The sequence below is a fragment of the Mixophyes fleayi genome, chromosome 6, assembly GCF_038048845.1.
Source record: "Mixophyes fleayi isolate aMixFle1 chromosome 6, aMixFle1.hap1, whole genome shotgun sequence".
NCBI classification, from domain to species: Eukaryota; Metazoa; Chordata; class Amphibia; order Anura; family Limnodynastidae; genus Mixophyes; species Mixophyes fleayi.
The window spans coordinates 84,440,292-84,453,038 of NC_134407.1; the positions used below are offsets into that span (position 1 = coordinate 84,440,292).

A 12,747-nucleotide genomic window follows, 5' to 3' on the forward strand; every position below is an offset into this window, starting at 1 on the left:
CAGGGTAAATGTTTTCGGACCCCATTTCCAATCTCATCAGTCCACTGAACGGTTGTATAAGCAGCAGTGTGCCCTAAAATCCACTAACAGCCACTTTACACAGACGCCTCAATGCACAGAACCCACACTGCCAGGACATTTGATCATAGCAAGTTGTACAGATACCCCCACCTTGTCCAAATAAGTGAAATAAACCTCCTCTTTGTCCTTCTAAAAAAGAGTAGCATTGTCAGCCTTTGATGTGGATCTCACTGCTACGGTTAATGACAAGATAAAATTATAATTTTTCCTGGCACATCCACTGATCACAATTTGGGTCGTAGTAAGGCAACTGGTGCACCCTAGGTCCTCTCAGACCTTAGGTGGACTACTATGTTCCTTTGCTGTTAAAATGGCTCACTTTGACCACTACAACCCCCAGTATCATTACAGAACATGGTCATAATCCTTTTAAATTTTAAATACAAGTAGTACGTATTAACTTATACAAAGCCTGCAGTTAAAATGGTTAACAATTATCAAATCCAATAAGCAGAACAATGTTTGCCTTTCAAGTACATAATTAGCAGTTGAAAAATATTAACCTTGTGTTGCTTCCTTAAACCTAAATTGAGTTGCAGCATTGTATTGGCACACTGAACATTGAGATACGAGGTAGAATCTACAAGCAAAATAGTAATATATGTATATAAACGCTATGTTCACTCCTTACTAAACACTATTATTACAATACAAATATGCAGAATTTTGTCTTTTGTTTTTTATTTTTGGACAACCCTGCTACAAATACTTCTCTGATGAATTAATTGGTGTAATGGACTGACTACTTCAGTGATGTGTAAATATACACAAATATCATTTGGGGGGAGTTAAGGACAGTGGATACCCTTGTTGGGTGCACATTTGCTTATTTTTTTCCCCTTATTTTACTTTCCTACTTATTTTCCTCTGTGTTTTTGTTTTTATACAATTATTCACAAAATCAGTGAATATCAACCCATTCAATTCAAAATTTTCTTGATTTCATTTGCTATGGTTTTGTATTTAATCATCTATATAAATATTTTACATTTTGTTTCATTTACAGAAACAGGATGAGATTGAGGCAATTGTCAGTATATCGGATGGATTAAACAAGGTAAATGTGGAATATAATAAATTCATTTAGGTTAGTGGACACAGGAATGTCACCAGAAAAAGCAAGACATGATGCACATCTGTGCATATTAGCCACAAAATGCTTCTTATGTAAACCATAGTAAGTGCACCTGACGTAAAGCATCCTTTGCAACACAGTCCTTATAAAAAAGAAGGGAAAAAAACTCCAAAAACTCCCCCACATTTCAATTACAAAGCACTTATTGGTTGCAGGGTGTAGCTCTGTGTGATACCTGCAGTTGGAGCAAGAGCAGACAGGGTGGAGATTGATTTAAGCACATAGGGCTTGATTTTGAGTTAAGAGCAAAGCAAAAAAAAAAGGAGCACATTTTCACCTTGGTAAAACAATGTTATATTAGAGGGGGAGGTAAATTTAAAATGTAGGGACAGATTTATAGTTGGTGTATGGAATGTCAAAGATCAACTTTAATTTCAATGTAAAAATAAAGCTATCAAGTATTTGTGTGCTATAGCCAGTATTTTCCTTGTGTGCAAAAAAATAAGCCAATTTGTAGCCCTTGCATTGTAACATGATTTGTCCAAGTGCAAATTTGCTCCTTTTCTTTGCTTTGCTCCTAACTCAAAATTAGGCCCATAGCAGTTATCTGCAGCACAACCTCCCAGAAGTATAACATGGAGACAACAAACTTGGTAATAAAAAGTCACTCACAATTAGTTATCCAAAGGTCAAAGAAGCAATGGTGTTGCCAGGGGTTGAAGTCAGTAAACCAGGTCCAAATACCATATTAACAGTGGAGCAGCAAGCACATAGTGTGATCAATCCAAATATCATGTTCAGTAAATTGGCATGCATGTAACATTGTCTTAGTCCAAACTCAGTGTTAAGTAAAGCAACTGGCATAAATATCGTGGATAAGTCCAAACTCAGTGTTAAGTAAAGCAAGTGGCATATAGTATGCTTAAGGCCAAACAGAGTGTTGTCATACTTGCCAACCTATTTTTTCTCCTATGAGATCCAGGAGGGAAGTTGAAGTACAAGTACAAAGGGGGGCAGGACATGGCAAATTGCGTCATTTCTCCAGTGGGGTGGGGCAAAATGACACAATTCATGTCACGGAGGCTCCCATCCTGCCCACTTCACTAGGTCGTGGGAAGGATGCAGGAGAAAGTCCTGCTCTGCCGGGTCTGGGAGACCTACCCGGAATTCTGTATTCTCATGAAAATTCTAGAAGAGTGGGCAAGTATGTGTTAAGTATGCAGTGGGCATATAGCATGGTTAAGTCTAAACACAAAGTTAAATTTCAAAGGCTAAACTTATCATATCAGGAACAAAACCTATAACAAGCAGTGCTGATTGTGAGAAGCAGACTTGTAAGCTCAGGTGCACTGTTACTGCTGGAGAATTATGTTAACGTTGGCATTACTGGAATGGCAACAGAACACAGCCGCAAATCAGAGGCCAGGATTCTGACAAATATATTGGACATTGTGATATGAGCATTTGGAATTGGAGCAGACAATTATTGTTATGATTGCACTTGTTTTACAAATAAAGGCTGCTCAGAGAATGGAGAGGTGAACATAGGAGTACACAGATATAGTATTTAGCATATCATATTTTTTCTATGGATTACAGAGTTCAATCTATCGAAAAAGGAAATAGTTAACTGTGCTGTGGCAACTAAGTATTGGTTCCAGTAGAAACATAAATATAGTAATACTTAATATTTTTAGGATGATGATGATGCTGAACTGCGGGTCACTTACCTGCCTCCTCTGCTAGGTCAGGATAATCTCTAAAAAAAAGCCATTAGAGAATTGCATTAACTTGTATTCATTATCCTAGGTTCAAGTCAAATCAATTGAGACCTGTAATAGTATACTTTCAAGGAGTTGAGTGTAGTGCTTCAAAAGCTCATGTGGATTTGAAATGTTTTTTTTAAGGATCTTTTGAATTGCTTTTCAGGACTCCATTAATGTTTTACTGCTTTGAATCTTTCACATAGAATTTAAATCAGGATTTATGTAATAAATCTTATCAAGTCAATTGCCCATTTTTAAATACTCTAGATTATGACCTCTAATGATGGCCAGCAATGTTCTAGGAATATTTCAGAATGGACATCTCCTTCTTGGGTCTCTTGATTGTGGTGAGCACATGCTAAAGCTGAAGATAAAGGCTGCACTAGGCATCTTTGAGCTTCTGGATCTGACTACAGGTTGTAGCAGCTGTTAAAAGAAATAAAGCACATCACAATTCTAAATGTTTTACTGTACAATTATGTGTTAGATGTAGAGTCCTCAGATTACCTTAAACACAATGATATGTAAAACCAGGTGACAGCAATCAGTTGTAATTGTACTCCAAAAAGGGCACATAATAGTAACTATTGCTGAGAAATTTATTCTAGTTTAAGCAAAGGATGATCATTAAAGCAGTCTCAAAGCTAGTGTGGATGATGACCTGACTCTCACCATGAAGCACCACACTTAACAGGTTACAGAGAAAAGAGAACTATGAGCTCTGCACACAAGACTTTATATTCAGTCTAGCTAAATCAAATCCCTAACACTAAAGGGCTGGATGAAATAAGCAAACCAGCTTACATAAACATAAATAAACCTCACACCCACAAATCATCCTTGCATGTCCTCTTTCTCACCCTGCTTCTTCTCATGGCTGCTGGTGATATCTTACCTAATCCTGGGCCCCGCACAATCTCCATTATCTGCTCACGCGCCTTACTGCACCCCAAACTTTTTCAACCATCCCATACTTCCAATCCCGCCAACCTTATCCACATATCTCCACTACCCTCTCTTCCCTTCTCCTGTGCATTATGAAACGAAAGATCTGTTTGTTACAAACTTACATCTATCCATTATCTAATTATTTAGAAATCCCTCAACCTCCTTGCGATTACAGAATCTTGGCTCACCTCCTCTGACACTACATCCCCTGCAGCTCTCTCCTATGGGGGACTCTCCCTCAGCCATACTCCCAGCCCCGGAAACAGACAAGGTGGTGGAGTAGGCATTCTGCTCTCTCCAAGCTGCACCTTCCAAGTCATACTCTCTGAACCCTCCCTCTCATTCTCTTCCTTTGAAGTCCACACTATCCGTATATTTTATCCTCTCCACCTTCGTGTTGCTTTCATTTATCGCTCCAAGGTCTAGCTTCCTAATCCCTTGACAACTTTGCGGCCTGGCTAATTTATTTCAAATCCTTTGACCTGCCTACACTCATACTAAGTGATTTCAATATTCCTATTGATAATCCCACTGTCTCTTCTGCCACTAAACCTCTTTCACTTACTTCCTCCTTTGGTCTCTCCCAATGGACCTCATCTCCCACCCACTGTGATGGGCACTCCCTTGACCTTGTCTTCTCCTGATACTGTTCCATCTCTAATTTCTCCAATTTAACCTTCCTACTCTGCAACCACAACCTCCTTTTCTGCAGCCTCCCCTTACCTCATGCCCTTCCCCCTGCACCCAAATACACACGTACACAGCGAAACCTAAGTACTCCTAACCCAATCCACTTCTCATTTTCACTAAAACAACTATTTTCTCCAATGACTGCATTGTCCTGTCCTAATCAGGCTGTCTCCTTCTATAACAAAACACTCACTTCAGCCGTAGACAATGCAGCTCCAGCTACTACATATAGTCTCCGACAATCCAAACCCGCTACCCTAAAAGTGTTTCCACACTGTAAAGTGGCACTGGAGGAAATCTTGTTCCTATCCCAATTTCTTTGACTATAAATGTATCCTTTTATCTTACAGCACTGCCCTTTCAATTGCCAAATATTCTTCATGTAACACCCTCTTCGGTATTATGCGTTGTGAGGCTGTATATACATTGAGTGATATAGGTGCTTCTCAGCTCTGTACATGGTTTTCAGTGCCTCCACCCGAATCACCACTTTCTTCTTCTCGGGGGTGTTCATGAAATACACCAGGGGGAAATTCGGGAAACCCCCTGTCCAGTACTAACACACTGTGACACACTGTGTGTTGCAGAAACCAATCCGGCACATTTATTGAACTGAAACCACTAAATGCAGATTTTGTGATTTTATAGAAAAATATACTTTGGTATAATTTTAAATAAAAGTGTGAGTAATACAATACAATACAGTACAATAAAGTGTGGATGAAAGTAGAGCACCAACTCTTACTATGAACAGCAGGTTAACACAATAACTTTCAATAAAGCAAAATTTATCAACAGTATAAGACATAAACATTAATTGTCGCAACCTTATATATCAGATCAATATATCATATATTAACCTCACTGGTTCTTGATACTGGAATTATTTCAAAGGGTAAATGCATATATATTTACTTATATTTTTACCATATACTGCCAAACACACACACTGGCAGCACTCCAACACACCACACAGATGGAGCAGTGCACTACAAGTGCAAGTTGGGGCCCTTTTGTATTGATGCTAGCATGGCATGGAAGCAACATGTGTCCAGTTTGCAGTTTTTAGAGGTCTTTAGGTCACTTGCAGTAAAGTACAGCAGTCACAGTATGTAAACCCTCCTGTAGCAACAACTGTAAAATCCTCAACTTTTATCCTTTCTTATTTGTATTCTGGGACTTGTAGTTCCACAAATGCTGATTAGACAAACACTTGGTGCACATTTACCTGCCCACCCATCTATCCCTGACTCTTCAGCCCTTGTGGCTAGATATAGTCCAAACCCCACTTGAATTATAACAGATAGGTAAATTAACCAGTTACTTATCTGCACCAGTGTGTGTCACAGGTCTGAACTTATCTCCAAAATGGCTGACTTGCAAAATGTCCTTCTTTAGAGGTGCATGCAAACCTTCTCCTATAGCTTCAAACTGACTTCCCAGAAGGTTCTGTTCACCAATCCACTCTGCTCTGATATCTCTCAAGACTGTCTGTTCTCTCTGCTCAGACCACCAATCCAGTGCCCTTCTGCCTAGGGTCACCTATCTGAGCTTGTCACACAGCTCAGTCTCTTTCATGGTGCTCTTCTCTCCCCCACCTCCCCGCTCTCTGTTTTCTCAGTCTTGTAAGGTTCCGTCCCCATTTCACAGTAGCTTGCAGGAGATGTAGTTTCTCTTCCTGGACTGGTAAATGTCAATATCCATCTCTTTTCTTACTGATGCAATTGTGATTAGTAGCTCCTGGGTGCTCAAGTCCAACTGCAGCATCCTCAGGTGTTACATTCAAATCTCTAATATCCACCCAGTCTTCTAACCCATATCGTCTCTTTGCCACCTCTAACTCACTTCTTTGTCCACCTGCACCTCCTCCTTCCTCCCTTACTGTACATGATTTTGCCATCTATTTAAAATACAAAATTGACACCATTCGACAAGATATTTCCTCATGCCAAATTCCACTCACTCCACTCAGTCTACTCACATTTACCTACACTCCCAATCCACCCTTATTTCATTCTCTCCAGTAACTGAAGACATCTTATCATCTCACCCTAAAACCTGTCCACTTGACCCTATTCCATCCCAACTACTCCGCTCCTTCTCCTCCACTGCATGCCCACCTCTAATTCACCTCACCAACCTGTCTCTCTCCACTGGCACATTTACATCCTCCTTTAAACATGCACTCATCTCACTTATTCTAAAGAAACCATCTGTCGATACAGCCTCTCTCTCCAACTACCGCCCTATTTCTCTTCTCCCCTTTCCCTCCAAACTACTTGAGCAATTAGTGTACAAACACCTGTCTCACTTTCTCTCCTCTCATTCCATTCTCAACTTTCTGCAATTAGGCTTCCAGCCCCAACATTCCACTGAAACTGCTCTCACAAAAGTGACCAATGATTTACTTTCATCCCTGCAATCTGTGTTTAAGTATGTTATAGGAAACTGTTATCTGTTTAAACTTAGGTTGGCACAGTCTTTTATTGCTGCCTAATTTATGATAGGTATCTGGCCTCTATCCTTTCCCACAAATGTTTTCTTTTCCTTTGATTAGCTGACCAATTAGCACATCTGTAGTGTATTCCTAAATTAGACTGACTACATCTTAGCTTCATTCTATGGGGAGACGTATGTGGGGTTAGACGTGTGTGATTTCTGCACTAAGTGGGATTTTCTCACAAAGTGGACGAAAATGCACAGTTAGACAACACAGTTGGCCAAACATTGGACTACATTTGACTTGCTTTTACTCCCATCAATAAGCAACATCTGCCACAGCCTATTTCAGCACTACTTGTCTATTTATATGGAATACTCCTAAGAGGTAATTCTTAAAATACCCTTGCTTTTTGCTTTTACCCCTTTTATCACAATGTTTCACAAATTGCTTTTCTTAGTCTCTTTTCATGGCATGATCTTTAGGACTGTGTCATCTTTCACCCCTCCACCAACACACAAATTTGTTCATATTGCACCTGCATTACTCCACTCACCTCTATTTAACACCCATGAACTGTTGTCCTATTTATTATCTCTAACAAGTACAGCCTCCACCTGTCGCCAGAAAATAAAAGGCCACACATCTTACAATCCCCTTGCCTATCTTTCGCTCACTCTGCTTCTATTAGCTGGTGATATATCACCTAATCCAGGTCCCCCACACTCCTCACACACACATACATCAGAACACTACCGTTCTATAGCAAACCTCAAACACATCACCTGTCTCCTCTCTCTTCCCAAGTCCTTTAAATGTGCCCTTTGGAATGCACGCTCTGTTTGTAACAAACTTACCTCCGTTCATGATCTCTTCCTCTCAAAAAACCTCAACCTTCTGGCAATAACAGAAACATGGCTTATGCAATCAGACACTGCCTCACCTGCAGCACTTTCACATGGTGGCCTCCATCTCACCCACACCTCCAGACCTGAAGGCAGACAAGGAGGTGGGGTTGGACTACTTCTCTCCCCACAGTGCACATACACAGTTCTACCAAATGTCCCATCACTCACGTTCACATCTTTTGAAGTACATGCTATTCGCATTTTTAATCCATTCTCCCTACGTGTTGCGGTGATCTATCGTCCCCCTGGAGCACACCAACAATTTATTGAGGATTTCTCTGCATGGCTCCCTCACTTCTTATCTTCAGACATCCCCACCATCATCATGGGTGACTTCAACATCCCCATTGATAACCCACCTTCCAAAGCTGCTTCCAAACTACTCTCTCTAACATCCTCACTTGACCTCTCCCAGTGGATTGAATCATCTACTCATAAGGATGGCCACTGCCTTGATCTTGTTTTCTCTAGACTATGCTCAGTTTCTAATTTTATTAATACACCCTTCCCCCTCTCGGATCATCACCTTATCAGCTACACTCTCACCCCCACTGCTCTAACCTCTCTACTGTCTGACTCAACCAAGCCTCCTCATACTCTTAGAAATCTGAATTCTATTAATCTTCAACAATTTTCCACCTCTCTCCAACACCTTCTCTCCCCTATCTCTACATTCTCATCCCCTGAGATGGCAGTACCTCATTTTCACCTAACCTTAGCAACGGCCCTTGATCAAGTGGCTCCAGCGACACTTCATACTACACGTCGACTTCGATGTCAACCGTGGCACACCAAAGCAACACGAAATCTTCAAAAACTGTCCCGTAAAGCAGAACGTCACTGGCGTAAATCTCGAAGCTCTAATGACTTCTTCACATATACTTCTGTCTACCACTCCTATCGAAATGCTCTGGACACTGCAAAACAAACATACTTTCAATCTCTTATCTATGCTCAGGCTTCTAACCCCAAACGCCTTTTCAATACATTTAATCATCTTCTCAATCCTCCCACCCCGAACCCTCCATCTACTATCAGTGCTCAGGATCTTGCTTCCTACTTCAAGGACAAGATTGACAAGATCAGACTAGAAATGGTATCCTCTTCCTCAACAAGCCATCAGCTCATTTCCTTCCCACTACCCTCTGACACCCTTTCTTCATTTGACCCCACAAATGAAGAGGAAATTTCTACGCTCTTCTTATCTTCCTACTCTACCTCCTGTCCTCTTGATCCTATTCCCTCGCAAATTGGTAGATCCCTGTCTTCTGTGCTCATTTAACCTCTAACTCAAATCTGTAATCTCTCACTCTCTACTGGCATCTTTCCATCACTATACAAGCATGCAGTGATTACTCCTATTCTAAAAAAACAAAACTCCGACCCAAACTCTCTCTCAAATTACCGTCCCATCTCTCAGCTCCCTTGCCCCTCCAAGCTTCTAGAGAGACTTGCCTACACTCGCCTCACACGCTTTCTTTCCGCAAACAACCTGTTGGATCCTCTTCAGTCTGGCTTTCGTTCTCAACACTCCACAGAGACTGCGCTGACCAAGGTTGTTAATGATCTGATCACTGCTAAGACTGAACGCCATTACTCTCTCCTAATTCTCCTTGATCTCTCGGCTGCATTTGACACCGTTGACCACTCTCTTCTCATACAAACACTGCAATCCCTAGGTCTTCAAGACACAGTTCTATCCTGGTTCTCATCTTACCTCTCTAATCGCTCTTTCACTGTTAATTTCTCTGGAGCCACCTCTGCTCCGCTTCCCCTATCAGTTGGAGTACCACAAGGCTCGGTGCTAGGTCCTCTGCTGTTCTCTATCTATACCGCTTCTCTTGGAAATCTAATAAGTTCCTTTGGCTTTCAGTATCATCTCTATGCGGATGATACCCAAATCTATCTATCCTCTCCTGATATCTCGACATCTGTGTTGTCCCGTGTAACTGACTGTCTTTCTGCCATTTCATCTTGGATGGCCTCTCGTCAACTCAAACTTAATCTTTCTAAAACAGAGTTAATAATATTCCCACCCGCCAACAAGAGCATACCTGACATTTCTATCTCTGTTGATAACATGACCATAAATCCCACCCCACAAGCTCGCTGCCTAGGTGTAATCCTTGATTCACGCCTATCCTTTGTTCCCCACATTGACTCTATATCTAAATCATGTTACATACATCTAAAGAACATTTCCAGAATCCGCACATATCTCACACAAGACACTGCTAAAACCTTAATTCATGCACTAATCATCTCCCGCATTGACTATTGCAATTCCCTCCTTACTGGTCTTCCCAAAAACAGACTCAAACCCCTAAAATCTATTTTACATGCTTCGGCAAGACTGATTTTCCTTGCAAATAGCTATTCCTCTGTTGAATCACTCTGTATGTCTCTACACTGGCTGCCTGTCTTCTACTGAATCCAATATAAAATACTTTTACTAACCTACAAGGCCATCAACAAAGCTGCACCAACATACATCTCCTCTCTTGTCTCAAAATATCTCCCAACTCGGCAACTCCGTTCTGCAAAGATCTGCGTCTCTCATCCACCCTCATTACATCCTCCCATTCCCGGTTACAGGACTTTTTTCGGGCTGCACCCACTCTATGGAACTCTCTCCCTCGCACAATAAGACTCTCCTCTGTTCTACAAACTTTCAAGCGTTCTCTGAAAACCTACCTATTCAGACAAGCTTATAATATTCCTCAACCACCATCTTAACCTCACTACCTTTAGCCTGTTACACAATTTCACACAAGACCACTACCCCCGGAATAACATTGTTGTGTGACAGGATCATTTAGCTTATGAGTCACCCTACCTTTGCAGTCTGGCTGGGCCAAGATGCAAAATGTATACTTAACCTCATGTGTCAATCTCCCATTGTCCCATAGATTGTAAGCTTGCGAGCAGGGCCTTCTCACCTCTTTGTCTGTTTTACCCAGTTTGTTTATTAGTTTATTACGTTTGTCCCCAATTGTAAAGCGCTACGGAATATGTTGGCGCTATATAAATAAATGATGATGATGATGATGATGATACTTTGGTAATTTCTCCATACTCATTCTCCTAGACCTCTCTGCTGCTTTTGATACTGTTGATCACCATCTTCTCCTACACACCCTTCGCTCCATTGGCTTTCGTGACACAGTCCTGGTTCACTTCCTACCTATCGAACCATTCCTTTAGTGTATCTACCACTAGAACATCCTCCCCTCCACTCCCACTATCTGTTGGGGTCCCACAAGGCTCTGTTCTTGGCCCTTTACTTTTTTCATTGTACACCTCTTCTCTTGAGGCACTAATTCGCTCATTCGGCTTCCAGTACAACCTCTACGCTGATGACACCCAAATCTATATCTCTTCCCCTGACCTCTCTCCTTCTATACTATGTTGTGTAACCAACTGTCTTTCTGCTATCTCCACATGCATGTCCCAACTCTATCTAAAGCTCAACATGTCCAAAACATAACTTATTGTTTTCCCTCCTGCCAGAGTCACCACCTGCCCTCAAATCTCCCTCACTTTCAATATCATCACAATTTCATCAGTCTCCCAAGCACGCTGTCTTGGTGTCACACTTGACTCGCACCCTCTGCTTTATTCCTCACATCCAGACTCTTTCCCAGTCCTGTCCACTCCACCTTAAAAACATTGCCAGAATATCCCCTTTTCTTACTCAACTTGCTACCCTAACTCTTATCATCTCCTGACACCTATATATCCACACTTCAATCCATCCTAAATGCTGCTGCAAGACTGATCTTCCTCTCTCACCGCTCCACATCTGCTGCACCACATTCCAAATCCCTACACTGGCTCCCTGTGTCCTCCAGAATCAAATTCAAATTATTCACCTTTACCTACAAAGCCCTAAACACCTACACCCCTGCATACATCTCAAATCTCATATCAAAATACTCTCCCTCCCCAATAAATCTACCTCAGACCTGCGCCTTGTCTCGTCTCTGATAACCACCTCTCACTCCCGCCTACAAGACTTCTCCAGTACGGCTCCCCACTTATGGAATTCCCTACCACGCTCAATCAGACTTTCCCACAGCCTTCAAATCTTTATAAGCTCTTTGAAAACCCATTTCTTTTTTAGAGGTGACCTTATCCTCGATAACACTATTTACACTAATGCACCCTCACAACTATTCCAATCTCCACTCTGAGCCACACTCGCTCCTCTTGTTTCAGCTGTGCCCTCTTCCCTTTAGAATGTAAGCTCTCTAATGAGCAGGGTCCTCCATACCCTTTGTATCCATGTCTCCATTCATTTTGTCTGCCTTATCTGTTCTTGTTTTATGTATGTCCTTGTCTTTCCTACTGTGGCGCCTTACTTAAACTTAAATCTACGATAATAATAATAATAATAATAATAATAATAATAATAATAATAAACTATCACTGAAAACCAGGATCAAGCATGCTATAACCAACTCACTTCCATAAGAACCCTGGATGTAAAGGTATCAACCTGCGAGTTTCTGGCAGGTTTGAAAGTGGAGATGTTGCCTATAGCAACCAATCAGATTCTAGCTATCATCTTGTACTAAATATTTGATAACTAGAATATGATTGGTTGCTATAGGCAACATATCCACTTTTCAAACCTGCTAGGAACTCGAAGCTCGATACATTTATCCCTAGACATTCTTATGTGGTTGTAGTACAAAAGTTAATTTCTCCTGTGCTCGAATGCTGTGCTGGACTGTTTGAGCAATTCTAACCATTCATAATGGCTGCTGACCAAGTCTTTGGAGTCACTGACAACCTGTCTGCATTTCTTTGTGCCATGTTTTTACACAGAGTAAGTTT

The 12,747-nt window shown here is 41.3% G+C and overlaps 1 protein-coding gene across 3 annotated transcripts in view; it reads left to right on the forward strand.

Annotated features, from left to right (window-relative positions):
* The window catches only part of CDHR1 (cadherin related family member 1), a 151,079-nt gene that overhangs the window by 21,227 nt on the left and 117,105 nt on the right, over nt 1-12,747 (forward strand). For all 3 annotated transcript variants that reach the window (XM_075216989.1, XM_075216990.1, XM_075216992.1), the window contains exon 4: nt 1,088-1,138. In XM_075216989.1, the coding sequence (XP_075073090.1) occupies nt 1,088-1,138 (51 nt within the window). The remainder of the gene's footprint in view (nt 1-1,087; nt 1,139-12,747) is intronic.